Below are 20,386 nucleotides of genomic sequence, written 5' to 3' on the forward strand. Positions count from 1 at the left end.
CAGGGTCAAAAAACGCTCGCCTCATATCACGGAGATTCGCAGAAGGACTAACAACAGGGGATTGACAGGACTCGGTTCAAATACTGACAGGGAGCCAATCAGAACCCGCGGCAGTTGGCACCAAATGAGCGGGCACAGCTGAGTCACATCAGTAATCAGGACAATTACATTAAAAGATACATTTAGGTAGCAAACCTTTCTGGTTATGCTTTCTCGTTATCCATTATGCTCATTTTAAAATGATTTTTCTGAATGACATTTTCTTAAAACAAAAAACTTTCTTCCTTATTAAATCTTTTTACCCAATAAGAACCACTTTCCTTTTATTTACAAGGGTAATTTGTCTTGCATACAAATACAGTGAAAAGTAATAAAAATGTAAAACGTGTAAAAATACAAGCAACGTTTTGAAAATATAGCAAGATTCTTTTGTAGTTTCTTTTTCTACACTAACAAAAGAATATACCGTAAGTGCCCTTTGCATTGTGTGCCATGTGTTAGAATGCCACTTTTCTCCCCTTAAAAATGCCTACGCCTACCTGCACAGGATTTCAATTACACAACCCCCTGATCTTAAACCAACATGCGGGCAAGGGAAAACTCAAAACCTCAGCATGTCAACAGCAAAAGGAAATATTGACTTAAAACTAGTAATTTAGTCTACGTCTGTTTTATCTTGAAGCAGGACTAAGTCATTGTGCATACATAGACCGCATTAGAAATCCGTTTGGTAAAAGTTGGCCAATTCTGGTTTTAAACAAGCACATGTTGTTTGTCTGTTTTTTGTTTTTTTATTCTGGACAGATTGGGTTTCATGTGTAAAATGTAGTGCGCAACAAGGTTGGCATGTATAGGATAGACACGCTGCAATTATCAATGCTGAATTGCAAGGAAAGCAAAAACAAATCCAACTCTTCTTACCTTTTTCCTTATGATGTAATAATGTTTCAGCCAGTGAACACTTTTAATGTCCTCATTGCAATTCAAATTGTGGTGTCATCATTTTTCAGAATTTACCTCATCAGACAAATATCAAAAGATGTACCTAGTCGTATCATTTTACTTTTGCTGTGTGGGCATTGAGCAGGAGACTCACATCAGTCAAGTCAATTCGACATACTATAGTGTGTCTCCTTTAATGGTAAAGCAATGTCACTCAATAAGAAAGTAATCTAACACTCTCCCACCCATGTTCCCTCCAGTGCCGTCCGACCCCGTCCACAACCTGACAGCACAAATCTTCAGTTCTACCGCCATCATTGTGAGCTGGGACCCTCCCCTGGAGCCCAATGGCCACCTCCACTACATCCTCACTCTGCAGGAGGCCGGCATCATCCCTCTTGGAGTTAACCAAGCTCCTCCGGCGGTCAACAAAACCATAAGACGCACCACAACCGACACCGTCTTCCTCTTCACCAAACTCCGAAAGTATTTCCCTTATGTGTTAACCGTCACTCCGGCAACCAGGGCCGGCCCTGCCTATAACCACACCAGCACCATGGACTTGAGGACGGATGATGACGGTTAGCTCAAATTTGTGTATAATTTTCAACTTTTTGTACCCAAAAAAGGAATGTTTGGGTGCGTTATACTTGAGGTTTTACTACGGTACATTACTGTATTTGAGCAGTGATTGATCATTCGAAAGTATCGCTGTCCACATTTGCATAACATTGGCTGCAATGGGTTTCTAACAGAGAGCGTGGCGGTGAGACGGTCGATTATCAACCGCTAGACCAGGGATGTCCGACTCAATTTGGCTCTGAAGCCGGATCCAGACTTTCTGTTCTCAGGCGGGCTAGATTGGTAAAAGAATATCTACGTAAAATAAGTTTTTCAGTATTATGCTTTATCATTTAACCTACTTTAGTAGCTTACCCTTCATATTATAATCATGGATGACAATGGATCCTTTCTAAACATAACACATTTTTTCACAGACAATTGGAGAAAAAGAAATTGTTTGGCATATAATGCTTTAACTGTTATTTTTCGACAGTTGAGTAATTGCAGTTTTACACCTGAACCAACTCACCATGCTAAACAAACTCAACACTGGCCTCTAGCAACTGGAGAGAGCATTTGGTTTGCATTAGAAATTGAAGGCGGGTAGGATTTCATCATCCAACAGGCTGCTTTGACATGTTAATCATGCCCGCCTTAGCTTTTATCTTTTCATGAAACTCCTTTTACTCACTGTAACACATTGTTGAATATGTAAACTATAAACACAAAACCTAAATACAATTTACAACGTATTTATTTAATGTTTTTCAAAGTCCGATTTAGTATCAATAAATTATTTTGATCATGGCTACATTTTATTCAGCAGAAGCGTATACTGTAAAATAGTGTGATGATGGGATGAAATCTAATCCCTTTTCCTGTGTCATCTATAACCGTAGTGGTTTTTGGGTTAAGAATCAGCACTCTCAACGCCACGATTCGGATTCGAATCCTTATATGATAATTCTCAACACATTTGTTACCTACAATGCATAGAATTGGATGAGAAAAAGTGAAACAATATCTTATACCGTTTTTTTTATCATAAATGATTGGTGCGCGTTTTACACAAGCGTGCGTTATACACAAATAAATGTAGTCCTTTTTTGGCTTTGTCAGTCCCAGGTACTGCCCCGTTGCTGGTGTCGGCCAAAAATCTGTCATCGTCCTCCATCGCCGTGACATGGCAGCGCCCCCTGGAGGCTAATGGAGAGATCACTGAGTATACCTTAATGTTATCTGGCCCTGGGGGCTCAAACACTACGCAGACGGTAAAGAACTCCTTCACGTTCAGCAACCTGCTGCCGTACACAGCTTACAACTTGAGCATCAGCGCCGCGACACGTAAAGGTTCAGGGCCAGCACTGGTTTTGAACCTACACACTGATGAAGGGGGTAAGTCTTAGTTTTCTGAAAGTGTGTGTGGCTTTGATGCTTGTTATGAAATTAATACAGATAAAACATTTCTATGTTAAGTTTGTGAGTGATTGTTAAGTTTAGACTTTAGAACTTCACCAAACACTCTAAATAAGGAGAGAGGACATCAATGGATTTTGAACTTGCAACGAAAAACAGGGTGAGGAGCCTTGAAATAAGATTATTCTATTCCCTGTTTCTGCTGCCGCCCCCCTGAGCATCCTATTTTTGGAGTGCAATAATAGTCAAAATGAGGAACTGGCATCCTCTGAAATCTCCTTTGCATTTGTCCAATATTGACAAACAGAATAAACATAAAGATTCAACGATTTTCTAAGTACGCAAGGTAAATGTGTTTTAGTAGCCACAATCTACTACTACTACAATTTATTCATTGGATGTACCCATACTTGTCAACCTGTACGTTTTTGCTGAATAAAGTATGTTTATTATGCATTTTAAGACGTGTACGACGTACAAGAAAATCTGTACGGAAAAACGCAAATTTGTGGTAGTTGTGTAGTGAAAGGAAGTCCATTTCTTTTTATAGAACCGGCTTTTTCGGTTCAACTCATTAAAGACAGCCAGCTCTCAAACAGCTCAATTGCTTTGATGCATTATATTGCGAATCATTATGTTGTACAAAGAATTTTAAAAAAAGGAAGTATGAAAGGAGAAAATAAAAAAAGACAGGTTTGTGGTTATCCCTTTAATCAGTATATTAACAACAATAATTTAATGCAGAAAATGAATAATTTGAATAAGAAAATGTATTATTCTACTTAATTATATTTGCATGTATTTTTTCCTTCTAGAGTGAACGTCCAAGCGACTTCATTTTTTAACTTTTTTCATATGAAACCTCATTCATGTCGAGCAACTCAGTATCTGACAAAATAATGTTAATTAACAATATATATGATATAACGAAACAACTGTACATTATAACATGTTGAACTACATAAATAAACACGTTTGACAAAAAAAATATGGTGTAAGATTATTTTGTAAGGGAAAATACGACAGTTTGTAAGGGCATGGAGCCGTGGAGGTTGACAGGTATGTGTACCAGAAATCTTCCAGGATTTGGTGACACAAAATTATTTTTGGAAATTTAAACTGCAAGCAAACTTGTTCATTATTATTCTAGACTGACGTTGAACAAATTCAGTTCTGAACACAATTTGCTATTAAACCTTTATTATTTATTTCATGATCCACTGCAAGATGTTATTCTCATTTTATTTGTATTATTCGCTAATATTTCAAAGTAAAGTCTCATCTCATTAGCTGCACCGCTTATCCTCAGTAGGGTCGCGGGGGTGCTAGAGCCCATCCCAGTAATCATTGAGCAGTGGGCAGGGGACACCCTGAACTGGTTGCCAGCCAATCGCAGGGCACACAGGGACAGACAACTCGCTCACTCATTCATACCTAGGGACAATTTGGACCGACCAATTAACCTGACATGCATGTCTTTGGAATGTGGGAGGAATCCGGAGTGCCCGGAGGAAACCCACGTAAGCACAGGGAGGACAAACAAACTCCGCACAGGAAGTCCGGTAGCTGGATTTGAACACGCACAGGTGGTTCCCGAGACCTTAGAACTGTGCCGCACACGCGCTAACCACTGCGCTGCCGTGCTGCCCTTCAAAGTAAAGTATAAAAAGGATATTGATCTTATTTTACTAACAGTAATCCCGAAAACAAATTGTAAATAAATCTTATGTCTAGAATAAGCTATCTATCATCTAAGTATTACAGTTGTTTCATTCGAGAATAAAGTTAAAATATCTCGTGAAATGTTTAAACAAATACTTAGAATAATACCTAAACTAATTGGCTCATTTAAGCTATATTTTTTATTATTTTAGAATCATTCTTAAAATAAATTGTGAAATAAAACATACACAAAACAGCAAAAATAATACTTGAAAAAATACCTAAAAATTGCTTTTTGTGTCCTATTCAAGTTAAAATAAATAAATTATATTTCAATTGATCTGAATGATCTGTGGATCATTAGATTTTTTTAACTAAATTACGACATTTTTTCATATATTTTATTTATGTGTTTTGTGGTAAAAATACTAACTACATATTGCTTTTAATTGGTTTTATTTTACTATCAGTAATTCTTAAAATAAAAAACAATATTTTAATTTCTCAAAATTAACTACCAATAGTCCAAGAATATTTTACATGGAAATACAACTATCTAACCTATTTTACTACCGGTACTTTTTCATATATTTTCTATCCGTCTTTTATTGTTATAATAATACCCAAAATAGCTCTTAGTTTGATTTCACTAGCAAAAAATATTGAAATAAAAAATAATATGTAAATTGATCAAAATTATCTGCCAGTGTACCAGGGACATTTGACTTGGAAATACAATTACTTAACTTAATTAGCATTTTTTCATATATTTCTATCTGTATTTTATTGTTAAAATAATATCCCAAATAGCTCCTAATTGGTTTTACTTTACCAGCAACAATTCTATTTTATTGATCAAAATTATCCGCCAATGGACCAAGAATATTTTTTACTTGGAAACATAATTATTTAACCTATCTATTACATTTATTCATACATTTTCCACATGTTTTTAATTTTTCAAAGCAGGGGTTGGAAACCCAAAATGTTGAAAGAGCCATGTTTGACAAAAAATGAGTTACAAATGTTTGGAGGCACAAAATAATTAAAATTCAAGCCTCATAAGGAAGGCATCGCATAGTGTATACATACTGTATACAGTGGGACCTCGATACTTCGCGGTTCGACGTTCGCGGATTCAGAGCTTCGCGGTCTGTTTTTAAGGGGCGTCTCTACTTTGCAGATTTTCACTTTATGCGGGAATCCCCCTCGGCCGACGACCCTAGCACGGCGCGCTGTTCTCCTTTCCCGGTGTTGTGCCCAAATCCGACTCCCGTACAGAATCCTCCCCCCTTGCGTGAACGCGCATTCTGCTGCGTTTCCGACAAAAGCGATCGTATTCTGTATAATACGCTTATTGAAACAATAAAACGAGCTAATTAAAATAATTGGGCGATCGTAGTCTATATAACGCGTTTATTTAAACAATAAAGTGCGATAGAATTCTACAAAATGCGTTTATTAACGCGGATGAAAAAGTCACCAGCGTCACGTCTCCCGCTCGGGCCGCGATGGTTCTACATTGCGCTACACGGCCCTCGATGGCTCAGGGGCCGCGGGGGAAAGGGGTAGGGGGGACCTGTGGGGTTAGGGGGCGGTGAAGCAGAAGCCGCACCAAAACCGCGCGCCGGTGTTGTGCCCAAACCCGACTCCCATACAAAATCCTCCCCCCCTCGCGTGAACGCGCATTCTGCTGCGCTCCCGCACGACACCGCGACCCGCTCGGCTTGTCGCGGTGTCGTGCATATCGCGCCCGAAAGTACCCGCGCCGCGGGTTAGGGGCTCGCTCGCGACCCTGATAAAGATAAGCGGTGCAGATAATGAGATGAGATGAGATTTTTTTTTTTTTTTTGAAGGGGCGTCGCTACTTCGCAGATTTTCACTTTTTGCGGGTGGTTTTGCTACCCATTAACCGGGTCTAAAAAAATAATAATTAAAAAAAAAAAAAAAATATATATATATATATATATATACATATATATATATATATATATATATATATATATATATATATATATATATGTATATATATATTATCATTTATTATTTTTTAGACCCGGTTAATGGGGACCAAAAACACCCGCAAAAACTGAAAATCTGCGAAGTAGCAACGCCCCTTCAAAAAAATAAATAAATAAATAATAATTTTTTTTTTTGAAGGGGCGCCGCTACTTCGCGGATTTTTACTTATCGTAGGTGGTTTTGGTCCCCATTAACCGCGATGACCGAGGTCTTACTGTATATCTACATTCATCTGAAAATGATAAGAATGGTTTCCTCATGTTTGTCCTCCTACAGAAACCATATCATTTTCCATTATCAAACATTTTTGAAAAAACGCAACTATAGAGCTCCAAAGACCCGCTTGTTGCTGACCCCTGGTTTAAAGGAACTGTAGCAGAAAGAACAAGAACTGTAGGAAACTCATTTAATTATACAATTCCCACCACCATAACTTTGTGTGTTCCAGGCCCCCTGACCCCTCCTCTCAACCTTGTCATTTTCAACCACACGGCCTTCTCTGTTTGGCTGACTTGGGATCCCCCTCTGGAGCCCAACGGAGTGGTCCTGCAATACGGCTTCCGGATTCGGGAACTCATCACACAAGCCGTCACACACTGGGTACCGTCAATTTCACACGCCGGAAGCCCGGTCCGCAATAACCAAAACATGAAAGTTCACTCAGGAGAGCCTCCCTGCAAAAACATACCTGTCACATGGATTAGTGGCTCTAATTTCACACTCCAGATGCCCCTCGGAGTTAGCATTATATGCAGCCGCACGTGCGCATACAATAAGATATCATCAGCAAATAATCTGAATTGGGTGACTGGCTCCCCTTCTCTTAAAAAAAACCTGGGTTTGTTTTTGTGGATGGGTGTGTTTGTGCGCGGATGTGTGTGCACATGGTTATAGAATTCATCTGGTCCATCAAACACTGACTACATCTCCGGCTTCAAGCCTCACCGTTCCTACGAGATCAGTGTTTACAGCTACACGCGAGTAGGCCACGGCAACCAGTTTAGCAGACCGGTGACCTTCACCACCAATGAATCAAGTAAGTGAAGACAAGAATAGCCCCTGAGAAAAAACACAGATGTTTCCCAAATGACGATAACAACTACTTTGGGCGAAATATTATTTATTTATTTATTTATTTATGTAAATGTAAGGAAAATGAACTTATCTATATCTGACACAAAAAAAAAAACAACCCCAGATACATCAAGTACCTTTTCAGAGGTAAAATCTTTAGGCGCATTGTAAGGGCCAGGCGATGTGTGCCTTTTTGGTGTTGTTGTAATAAAGCAGCCACTACAACACATTTTTTTGAAATACAGACGCTGCCCAACCTATGAGCGAGTTAGATTCCGGACGATCGTTAGTAAGTTGAATTTGTTCGTAAGTTGCTTCTGTGCTATATTTTGTATGTTTAAGGTATGTATAAGTATATTTAAGTAACCTGTATTGTTTTTTAATAAAAAATAAACATTTCATTAAAAAATGCTCTATAAACATAAATAAAGTTAAGTTTAACTTACTTTTGGAAGATGGGCTTCAAGAGTTAGGCGACGTCCTTCTCTGTGGTAAAACGTGGCCAAAAAAAAGCGATCCGACCGTTTTCTCAACCACATCAACCTTTCTTATTCCACTTTTATTTCAAAAGAAACAGCTCACCTCTTCTGTTCACTTGACACCAACCATATCGAATGGATGCACGAGATATTAAACAACAGAAATGTCGAAGTTCTTAGCGCGCACTGGAGATAGTATAGACATAGTATAAAGAGATTAGAATGTCGACGCACGAATGAGGAAGAGGGAGCGGATTTTTTTTTCCTCCGGGTGGATTCTGGGTGACCTCTCACAGTGCCACACGCCGATACGGCAGAAAGAAGCACTATAGTACTGTCATGTACAAGGAAAAAGGTGCGCACAACACAAAATCTAACTTACAGCAATGGCCGGATATTTTTCGACATGACGAAAAAAATGTTCGTAACGACCGTTTTTCGTAAGTCAAATGGTTGTAAGTAGGGGAGCGTGTGCATCTTATAACAAAACACATGACTTTTATTTGTTTTAAGACATCAACAAATTTGGGGATTAAAAACAGTTATTGGTGTATAACACGCATTTTTTTTTACCTAAAAAAATAACTCAAACTTTGGTTGCTTATTATACACGAGGTTTTACGGTAGTATATCACAGCATTTGTTCAATGATTGATCAGTCCATCACTGACCACAATCGCATCAAGAATCGAACCCTGGTCGCAGTGCAGAGTCCTAACCATTAACCCACTTGTGTTTCAGATGACATACAATTAGGCATTAGACACTATCTCATTATCACACTATTTATAGTCACAGTACCAGAGACAAATTTTGGAAAATGGCACATAAAGCCAACCTGAAAGATATAAATGGAAGGACATTAAATAAATATTGTGTTATGTTGGAATTGTGTTCATAGTTGTCAATAACGCATGTATTGAATAATGTTTTTTACTTACAATGCTTAGGTTGAGTTGAAAAAAAGGGAAAATAAATTTTATACTGATATCTAATCATAAATGAAGGTTGCGTGTTTCATGATATTTGCTGTATTTTTTATTTCGGATTCTCTAGCAATTTGTTATTTATGTGAGGTTCAGTGGATGCTTAAATCTCAGCATTGCAATTAAAATATGCCAGATTCTAACATAAATACAGTCACTTCAATGTCTCAATGTTTTCTTTTTTTAGAAAGCAAATTACCAACATAATCATGGTTTGTTGTTTATACGGCGAACAAGTACAATTCAATTGCCTAAACTTAAACATCTTTCTGAGTATTGCTAGGGTGAGTTATTTTTTTTTATTGTGAGACAGAATTTAATCAGGTTCAAGAGAAGTTGCCACTTACATTCAGAGAATTAAAAAAAAGAGGCAATTCAAGTAGTGTAATGCTCTAGAGCGTCGGCAATTTGCGCTACAGATGCTGATGAACTATTTATTCAAACAATATGAAAAAAACATACTAAATGAAAACACTCACAGAGAGATGTAAGACTCATAAAGAAAGAAACGCATAAACATGATTTTTCTAATCATTGAAATAAGACTGCGATTCTTTTAAACAGGTTGAGGAAACGATACACTACTGAGAATAAGTGCTAAATTCCAAGTCCGAAATGCTAAGCCATACAGCAAATTTTAACATTTCTTAGTAAGTTTTTTGAATGAAATAGAGTGACATACGGAAAATAGTATGATGTTGAGATAAAAACCGATGCCTAAACTGGAATGATTGTGCTGACAAAAAGGGAAACAAAATTCTTTACCCAGTTTTCAAAAATCCAAAATTAGGTGTTGGTTTTATACTTGAGTGTACGTTACACACTAAAAAAACTGTCATGAAAAAATGGGTCTTAGTCTGAAGTCTTAAGAACACAATTTTGTCATTTGGATATGTATTTTCAATATCAATACTATAAAACCAATATGTTGTTTTTGGTGGAATTTTTTTCAGCATAAGCTTGTGACTCCACGCAATAATGTCATGCTTAGCAGAGCAGCTACCTTTCACTTCTACTTGTTTCCTTACTACTTGAGTCAGCTAGGAGTTGAAAATACATGGAAATGGAATTAAGATTTATTCGGAAGCGCATAAATATACGCACATAAGCACCCACCCAAAGAAATGGTCTTGAATAAGAAACGCTGAACTCTATTTAAAAAAAAAAATCATCTTATTTTCAGTGGAAGTGTCACGATTGCCCGTTGGCCTCACCTGGGCCCGCTCCTTTGGCGCCAGCTGCTGCTCGTTGCCTGATTGGCTCCCCTCCTATTTAAACTCAGTGCTCCCATTCACTCCTTGTCAGTCCGTCAACAGCAGCTGCACTTAAAAGACGTGTATTTTGACTCTGTCCGGTATCCTGCTTGCGTATCCAGTATCCGGTATCGATCCCGTCTGCCCCGTCCTATCTGGTATCTTGCTCCAGTATCCAGTATCTGGCATCGATCCCGTCTTTCCCTTCCTGTCCGGTATCTTGCTCGTGTATCCGGTACCCGGTATTGATCCCGTCTGTCCCGTCAGATCCGGTAGCTAGCTCCAGTATCAGGTATCCTGTATCGATCCCGTCTGTCCCGTCCTGTCCGGTATCTTGCTCGTGTATCCAGTATCCGGTATCGATCCCTTCTGTTCCTTCCTGTCTGGTATCTTGCTCGTGTATCCGGTATCCGGTATCAATCCCGTCTGTCCCGTCCTGTCCGGTATCTTGGTGTTTTATCCAGAATCCGGTATCGATCATGTCTGTCCCGTCCTGTCTGGTATCTGCACGTGTATCCAGTATCCGGTATCGATCCCTTCTGTCCCCTCCTGTCCGGTATCTTGCTGTTGTATCCAGTATCCGGTATCGATCTCGTCTGTCCCGTCCTGTCTGATATCTGCTCTCGTATCCTGTATCTGGTATCGATCCCGTCTGTCCTGTCCGGTTTCGATCTCGTCTGCCTCTGGCCTCCTGTTTTCCTACGCCTGACGTCTCTGTCGCACGTCTTCCGCCTGCGATCGCCGAATCACTGGCGTTTGTAATCAAACGCATGACTGCGCATTTCCCTAAAATAAAGCTTGTGTGAAAACGTTACGCGCCTGGGTCCACCATCTGTTAGGGTTCTGACAGGAAGTTAACGCTATTTTAGATCAAAATCGCAGGTGTCACCAGTGCTAAATTTAGCTAGCTTGCAAACACGGCTAATGCTAACCGGCATTGAAGAGTGCTCGGCAGGATCCTGTATTTTGCTTCCCTCTTTATGCCAGTTGACTCTATCTTTCAGTATTACATCATTTAAGATTGGTTTGGGATGCGTTATGTTGCTTTCTTTCTGTTTTGAAATTCTCCGGGGAAAATCAAACGGTACTAACGTAGGTCATCTGTGAGTGCACTAATATGTTGACTCCTTTCTGGTTTGTGGTAAGCTCCTAAAACAGAATTCGTACGATACGCTATTACAATTGTAACCTTGCTCCAGATTTAATAAAGAAATGAAATGTCCCATTTCTGAGAGACGGAGATAAATCATTTGGTGAAATAATTTCAGAAGATAATCCTATCTGCTTGCAGTGTCAGAAGCTGTGGGGAACCTGTCGTGCTTTGGAATCAGCTGGGATTCCGTTCAATTATCTTGGGATCCTCCATTCAACCCAAACGGAGATATCCTCTTTTATGAAATCGTATTAGAGGAGTACACGTACCGCGTCAACCCAGCAGAGTACACGTTGACTGGACTGCTACCGGAGAAGGAGTACATACTCAGTGTGGCTGCGGTCAACACCGTAGGACCTGGAGAGCAAATCAACTGCACTGCTTCTACCCTCTCCGAGTCAGGTACATACATTTATTCATGTAATCCTTTTAGGGATTGAATAAAAAGACAAAAAAGTGAATGTTAAACATAATCCTTACTTAATCCTGGTCTTTGTTTTTAGTCCCATCTGCCCCTCGCTTCCTGGCCATCACTCACATCACGTCCGTCAACGTGACACTAGAATGGGCTCCCCCTTTCTCCGTCCCGGGCCTCCTCAAAGAGTATCGCCTGCTCTTTGATTTGCTGGACACTAAGTGCGAAGTCGTAGTCGCTCCAGATTGCGTAGAGTCGAATGTCACCATCTCAGTCAACGCTTCGGGAGATGCTACCAGTATCACGGTTCATCCTCTGGCTAAGTACAGACAATATCGCTTTAAAGTGGCAGCAGTAACCAACGCAGGAGTTGGAGAATATACCGAGTGGAATTACGCTCGCACCCTCGCCGGCAGTAAGGATAATTGTGATAATGTTACGGCACTTATGGAAGTTGGGTTTTAACATACCATAAGTTCCGGACTATAAGTCGCAAATTACGTCGCTCAATTTTGCTTCTTATGTAGAGATGGAGCTAATGCATGCCTGTTTCCTAATGGCCGCCGGGGGCGCTTGAACAGAAAAGATAAACATGAGACAGGTGGTTTGGAGATAGAGGGAAGACACAAGTCCTAATAAACACCACAAAAGAAGAAATTTACCGTAACGCGCTTTCTACTTAAGTAAAATTAGCATATACTGACCCTGATCATGGAAAATGCGGCTTATAGTCAGGTATAGGGTGTGTGTGTGTGTGTGTGTGTGTGTGTGTGTGTGTGTGTGTGTGTGTGTGTGTGTGTGCGTGCGTGTGTGTGTGTGTGTGTGTGTGTGTGTGTGTGTGTGTGTGTGTAACTTTTTTTTACCTTTAAAAATGCATTGGGTGCGGCTTATAGTCCAGAAATTATGGTACTCTCATAAGGTGCACCCACAGTCTTCGTCTTTTAGCAAAAAAACACATCACGGACCTCTTTAGGACTGCTTTCCAGATTTATTCTACACAAATTATCAGTCCAGGAGCTATTTAAGGGGCCGGTCACACAGACATTTGCGGCTGAATCACGGCCAGAAATTTCTGCCTTTGAGGCGGATGCTATTGGACGCATTGAGATCGCCATTCAGACGAGATACAGCGGTGCTTAACACGAGGTCGGAAATTCGCGCGCGGGTGGCAGCGCGAAAAAGTTTTGCGCTGCTCAATTCTTCAGAGCGCGGGTACACAGCCTTTCACGAGCGTATTGAGGCTGACCCACGGCCAGAAATTTCTGGCCGTGAAGCAGATGCTGTTAGGCGCTGTTAGACGTTTTGAGACCGCCATATAGACGAGATAGAGCAGTGCTTTACTCGCGGTCGGAAATTTTCACGTGGTTGGCCGCGCTCAAAACTTTTGAGCTGCTCAAAAGTTTGAGCACGTGTTAAACCGCGTGCCGCACACGTGGTCAACACGAGGTAATGACGCGGAAATGACGCGGAACGACGTGCTCTGGCCGCGGCCTGGGCGTGGTTACACATGGGTAGGACGGGAAATTTCAGCGGGTAATCGTGGGTGGAGCATGGTAATAGCATGTTCTGCGCCTGTATCGCAGTGTTATTACGTGAAATTAGCGTGTTACGCGTGTGACGGTCAAACGCCTTTCTCCGCGTATAAACAGCGCGAATGCCGAGCACACGTCAGTTGTGCTCGAGACGTCAAGGGGGTGAACATGGATCCCCGTCAGCGTAGTGACCTCGTCTTAATCCATTTTTATTTCTTGACATTTCTTTTCAAGATAATAAAATAAAAATGATGCCATAGCTTGAAATCTTGATCTTCACGGGACTGTGTCTTGTGCGGTTATGATTTCTACAGCCCGGTGCCGAGATTTGCATCCCCTCACTACTACAACCACTTTTACCTCGTTTTATCTCACTTTTAGGTAATGTAATGGCGAACATATAACCAAAACCACTTCGTCTTGCATTTGTTGGAAATGTAATACAACTTAAACCATTCCGTCTTTGTTTTTGTTGTGAACGTAATCGAACGGTAAATCCTCCCCCCCTCGCGTGAACGCGCATTTTGCTGCGCTTCCAACGAAAGCGATCGTATTCTATATAAAATGCTTATTAAAACTATAAAGCGAGCTAATTATAACAATTGGGAGATCCTAGTCTATATAACGCGTTTATTTAAACAATAAAGTGCGATCGTATTCTACAAAATGCGTTTGTTAACGCGGATGAAAAAGTCACCAACGTCAATGCACACTTACAACAAAAGCGAACGCAGCAGAATGTGCGTTCATGCGAGGGGGTGGGGGGGGGGGTTGTTGCTTAGGAGTCGGATTTGGGCACAACACCGGCTCGGGAGCTTTTATACCCGTAGTCCACACGAGAAAATGACGCAGAAATGACGCGATGAGGAAGCGGAACAGTCGCCGGCGTCTGTTTTGCGGGCATACCACCGATGAACAGCGGGTTGGCCAATTTTGCGCATTTTCCATCCCGGGCAACCACGGGCAAAAAAAAACGCAAAATTTTAGCCGTGATTCAGCCGCAAACGGCTGTGTGACCGGCCCCTAAGGTCCCCCATCCAATTTGATTTATTTATTCTTTTCAGGCAGTTACATTATTTGTGTTTGACATATTTTTCAAAAGAAAATCTTGACTTTTTGCACTGTCAACATGAAAAATTAGGTTAAAGAAGAAATTAGACTTATCAATAAAATAGTATGCCATCATAAGAAATATGATCAATTATTCTACAATTTTTTTTAAAATCAATGTAATGTTTTACCTGCGTCTTTACAGAAATGACTTCGTATTTTTAAAATTGATCAATATAAGGAGCTGCCATAACTCAGGAAAAATGATGGGAAAAATAAGAAAAAAATATTAATAAATTATTATTTAAAACCCAAAAAAGAAATGTTTACTTAACAATCATGTTTTTCCACTTTTGAAAAAATGTACTGATTATTTTTGTTTTTGGTGTAAAGTTTAGGAATAAACAAAAAAAAGTATGTGCCATTATTCTGCCAAATAATAACTTTGAAAGCATATTTCAAAGAAACATTTCTAAAACCTGTGCTTCCCTCCATCCATTATCTGCACCGCTTATCCTCAGTAGGGTCACGGGGGTGCTGGAGCCCATCCCAGCTATCTCTGGGCAGTGGGCAGGGGACACCCTGGACTGGTTGCCAGCCAGTTGCAGGGCACCAAATAATACGGATATCGCATCAATTATTTCAAAGAACCATAACAAATTGTCATTTAGTAACAGTTCTTGTGTTATTTCTATTTTATTTTTTTCTGAATTTAGGCATGAGATTAGACTACTGATTTTTCTCCTAGTACCCAATTTGTGGACACCCAAAATCTATAAGCGTTTTAAAAACATTATGCAATGAATTTATCTACTGACTCGGGTGTTCTTGAAAAACAAAGTCCAAATGATCCTCTAATATTTTGCTCTTTGGATAAAAACTTGAAAAAGCCAACTGTGCTTTATGTTTTGCCTTGAGTAATGAATAGATGATATTTACACAAAGACATTAGCTTCCATTGAACCATGATCTAAACCGATGTTTAATCATTCGCAGCGATTCTCCTTGATGCAACGGAGCAGTAATCAGCTGTAATGCTTCTCTTTAATCCTTGAAATTAGCGGATCCTCGGGGAACAGAGCTAATGAGTTAGTGCAGGACGGAAAAAGAAAAAAAGCCTGTATGTCATCATGTGCGCGTCTATCCATCAGATCCAGATGCTCCTCCGCGTGATATCCGGGTGCTGCCCTCCTCCAGTGGCGTTCGTATCGACTGGGATCCTCCGGATATTATCTCTGGACCAACGTCCTATCTAGTGCAGGTTAATCTCTCACTCACTTTGGGTAACACGGTTGCTGTTTATAGTGCATTGGGGATTTCCTTCTGGTAAACGGACCCAGTTTGAATTACTCATCGATACGTGTGAATATACTAAAAAAATGATAAGTGCTTCCTCAATTCATGAAAGTTTATGATAAATGATGATTGAGGTTGTGTGAAGTGGAATATCTTTCAACTCACCACCGAAGTAGTTACTATTAAGGACTTTTCAAGATGGCAATTTTGTTTAACTACTCGAATTGCAACCTTTAAACAATAAGGATAGGTTATTATGTATGCTTGGATTGTTAAATAAGGGTACCCTATTTTCCACATCATAAGGCGTACCGGACTAAGAGAATTAAGACAACAGTCAGAGCTACCTAACAACAAGAAGGTCGCTTCTGGTCCCTTGTGCATACGGGAGGACGACAAGGACCCCTGACCGACCCTGTTAATTTCTCGGGGGCTAGGAGAGGAGTCCTCTACCGTTTCCCGCCCTCTTTTTGCAGGCACGGACAAGGACCTTCAGCCATCCCACGTTTCAGTTTCCCTGCTTTTGGGTCCATCGCCGCAAACATGACAGTTGAACGCGATACTTTAAATTGCACCAGTAATCAAACTCTACCACTAGAACACCAATGGTACAGATGACATACAAAAAGGCATTAGGGCTTATTTCGTTATCACCCTATTTTAGTCGCGGTGCCAGAAACACTGATATGCGATTGTGCATTCCGATAGGTTAAACAGTCTCTCAAATTCTTCAGCTGTGCATCAATAACTTCTTGGTTTAATATGTAAATGTATATAAGAGCTAGCATTGTACTTTTTTGAACAACTTTCTGTTTTCTATTTCATCTATTACTCACTTTGGGTAACACTGTAGCTATTTATATTTAATTGGGGATTTCTTTCAGGTGGACGGACCCGGTTTGAATCTCTCATCCATACGAGCCCCTGGGGAGCTGACCACGGTGGTTGTCACCAACTTAACGGCGTTTTCGCGCTACTCTGTGATGGTAACCGCCTTCACCGGCCCGGTGGATAATGCAGTCGAGGACGGGAAGGCTATTGGGCCCCTTGTGTTTTTAACGCTAGAAGAAGGTGTGTTGTAAAAGTTTTGATGAGAGAGTGAAAATTTGTAGCCTACTACACTCTGACTCCCTTTCCCTATATACCAATTAATTTTGTAGACAGTGCTAATGTATTTAATACTTAATTTGAAATATATTTCACAGAAAGAGAGCAGACCATCTGGGAACGATAATAACTATAAACAGGAAAATCTGAAACATGAAAACTATTGACCCACATTAGAAATATGATTATATGGTGATGATAAGTATCCTAATCCGAAATGACTTACTGGGTTTCATAACAATTACGGTGATATAAAAAGATCAGATGAAATGAAATATAGATTACCATAATTGCATAGCCAAAAATAATCATGTGAAAAAATATATCTCCAAAATTGTCTTTTTGTCTGTCCATTATCTAAATCGGGGGTTTCCAACCTGGTAACCCCCAAAGACTACCTGAGTATCCCGCGGTTCTTAAAATGTATAATTTTATTGTGATTATCTAAGAAATGTGATTTCTAACCGACATGATGTTCCCTGGTTAGTTCATGTGAATTGTTAATGATTACAACCTGTTAATAACATGGTAGTAACATGTTATTTCAGTAATGCGTATCAAAATTGTAGGCCTAATCGCTAACCAAAAAAGTTATCTCATCTTAAAAAAAGGTTGGGGACCCCTGATGTAAATCATCCAATAAATACTTTTTTAATTATTTTCTGAATCTCTCAATGTTCAATGTAATGTTGGCTTCATTGAGATGAAAATATCTTAAAGATTAAGGGAGGACTAATAGTGTCTATTCCATACCTCTGAGAGAATCAAAATTACACTGGCAGATTATTTATATATTATTCCGAAGGGCGCACTGATCGATAAATACAATTTTTTTTTTCATAGCCCAATTGGTGATGTAAAAAAAAAGAAAATAAGAGAGGGAGAAATATATACAGTACATAATTCCATATTTACATATAATTCCCTCCAATATCATCTTACTGCCTAATAATAAAATAAAAAACTAACTTAAACTAAACTAACAAAAATTTCAAAATAACTTGTTTTTTCATTCCAGAACATCATTCAGATAACAAATATTAGTGAGCACATACGTCTTCTTTTTCTGCGGTTTCTCGCTTCCTCGCAGAGCCCAAAGACCCACCAAAGAACGTGGTGGTGTCTGTCATCCCAGACAAGGTGAACCAAGTCAAGGTGACCTTCACGCCTCCAGAAGAGCCCAATGGACGAATCACATCCTACTTCGTCCACATCTACGAGAAGGAACTCCTTGTGAGGAACATTAGCCTGAACACCACCCAAAAAGATCACAACGTGTTGAGTGCCGTTATCGATGGCCTCAAGGGTGGTCACCACTACACTTTTCAGGTGAGTCGGGTCTCTAAGAGATTAAAATCCATAATGATGGTGACTTTCTTTAAGGGGGGCCCAACCTTTTTGTTGCCCATTGGCCAGAAGGGCTCTCTGTTTGATTTGCTAGACAACTCAGGTCAAGTCAAGTCACATTTATTTATATAGCCCTTAATCACAAAAATGTCTCAAAGGACTGCACAGGATTACAATTACACCAGATCTTAAACCAACATGCTGGCAAAAAAACCCCTCTAAATCTACGCGTGAGGAAAAAAGAAACCTTGAGAAGGGGCCTCACAAGTGGTAATCCCCTGACTTATCGTGTTAATACTATGTTGTCACTATGTTATTTCTACTGGGGGTTATTACTACTGCAATTATTCAAAGTTGAGTTAAAACAGGCTCAGTCAATTACTAAAACGTCATGCCAGTGTAGAAGGAATGGCTTTTAAAAAATTTTTTATTTAGATTAGTGTTAAAGTCAATTATTATTAAGACTATTTCGTGGCCATATTTACCCAAATAAAATACATATATATAGTTAAAATCGAATCATACCAAGAGCAGATTTCCTCACGTCCTCCATGTGATGTTGTTACAAAGGAAAGAGACCCCGCCCACAACGTGGGCGTGATTTATTATACTTCAGGGAGAAAGTTCACATGAGCATTTCACAATAAAAGAATATAAGATTGATAAACGTACAAGAGATGCAATTAGACTGATTATTGAAACGTTACTTCATGTGTGTGTGTATGAGAAACATTGTTTTTATATTTAGTAATATAAAAACAAGCTAATTACCTTGAGACAGAAATTCAAGAGATTTACATTGAAAAGCTGACAATTAGAATTGACCATGGTGGGCAGGGACATTGGCAGTTACCTAATTAACCAGCGCTAGAGGTCTACCACAAGACTTAGTTTAAATTAGTCTCAAATCTTAAAGTTTCTGAAGGGAATACCCTCCAATAATAGATTTTATTTTACTTAAGTTATCAATTTAAAGTTAATTAATTTAAATAGGAATGATTGATCCAAAGGAAAATGTAGACACAAACAAATGCACATATGGTTTGAAAATAACAAACTACATTTTATTTATCATAGAAAGAAAATCAATCAAACAAAGAAAAATTTGCATCAAGACAAACTTGTGTGTTTCTCATTAGCAAGTAGTAACATGTGGGAAAGTGGAGAGGAAAGACAAGAGGGGCTTAACGTAGTAGTGGTGTACACGTAGAATGTATTAAGTTGTAATTACTTAGGGAAAACATGATTCTCTATTGATGAGAATTTGCTCATAGACATATTCATCTTAATTGACCAACCCAGAACCAGACAGCATTTTTTCGTTTTGTGTCAAGTACCCTGAAAGCGGGGCAGGACTGCAGGAGTCACGGTCAATTGAAAATTTTCGATCGGTAGGCCATGTGTTCCGTGGGAGTTAACCCATGTTGGAGGTGAAGATTAGTGCTCGTTCGTCTGGGTGCAAAAGAGCGAGAGTGACGTGTGCTCCACCTTTTAAGGCCTTGTGATTTTACTCCACCCAAAAGTGTGTTTGGGGAGGCGGAGCCTTCCACCATTTGCCATTCCTGCTGGTCAGGTTTGGCATTGCACGCAGATTTTTTTTATGCGGGTTAAAGAAAGCTACGCCTGTGTTTATAAATTTCCCAAATTAAAACATTTTGTGATCTTGAATCATTTATCATCAATCATCAGCACATCGACAAACAATCTTTTGATTACAATAGAAAACTTATTGTATATTTGTAAAGTCTGATAACTTCCTGGAAATCAAAAAACCTTGTTGTCCGGGAGCACATTTGTTGTGTACACTTGTGGTATGCTGTCCATCTCGGGTGTCGTGAGACTGGCATAGAGATAGCGTCGGCGGTTCAGCTTACTGCGAGCGTAGGTTAGGGTATTTGGCGGCTTAGGTAATCCAAAATCATATAGAAAACAAAATAATGAAAAATCATCATAATAATACCTGATAATTTGTGTTGTAGTGTTTTCCTTATTTCTGATCATCTTTGTCAGAACCCGTACAGACGGTGGACCCAGACGCGTAACATTTTCACACAAGCCTTATTGTACGGTAACGGGGTAGTCAAGATC

The 20,386-nt window shown here is 39.6% G+C and overlaps 1 protein-coding gene across 1 annotated transcript in view; it reads left to right on the top strand.

Moving 5' to 3' along the window:
- The window catches only part of ptprq (protein tyrosine phosphatase receptor type Q), a 91,483-nt gene that overhangs the window by 34,663 nt on the left and 36,434 nt on the right, over positions 1-20,386 (top strand). The window contains exons 21-29 of the mRNA XM_088339324.1: positions 1,203-1,523; positions 2,626-2,901; positions 7,055-7,206; positions 7,501-7,642; positions 11,690-11,953; positions 12,055-12,381; positions 15,700-15,809; positions 16,729-16,915; positions 18,042-18,280. Of these exons, the coding sequence (XP_088195450.1) occupies positions 1,203-1,523; positions 2,626-2,901; positions 7,055-7,206; positions 7,501-7,642; positions 11,690-11,953; positions 12,055-12,381; positions 15,700-15,809; positions 16,729-16,915; positions 18,042-18,280 (2,018 nt within the window). The remainder of the gene's footprint in view (positions 1-1,202; positions 1,524-2,625; positions 2,902-7,054; positions 7,207-7,500; positions 7,643-11,689; positions 11,954-12,054; positions 12,382-15,699; positions 15,810-16,728; positions 16,916-18,041; positions 18,281-20,386) is intronic.

The sequence above is a fragment of the Urocampus carinirostris genome, chromosome 7 (genome assembly GCF_059441175.1).
Source record: "Urocampus carinirostris isolate Australia breed hairy pipefish chromosome 7, RoL_Ucar_1.0, whole genome shotgun sequence".
Taxonomy (NCBI): domain Eukaryota; kingdom Metazoa; phylum Chordata; class Actinopteri; order Syngnathiformes; family Syngnathidae; genus Urocampus; species Urocampus carinirostris.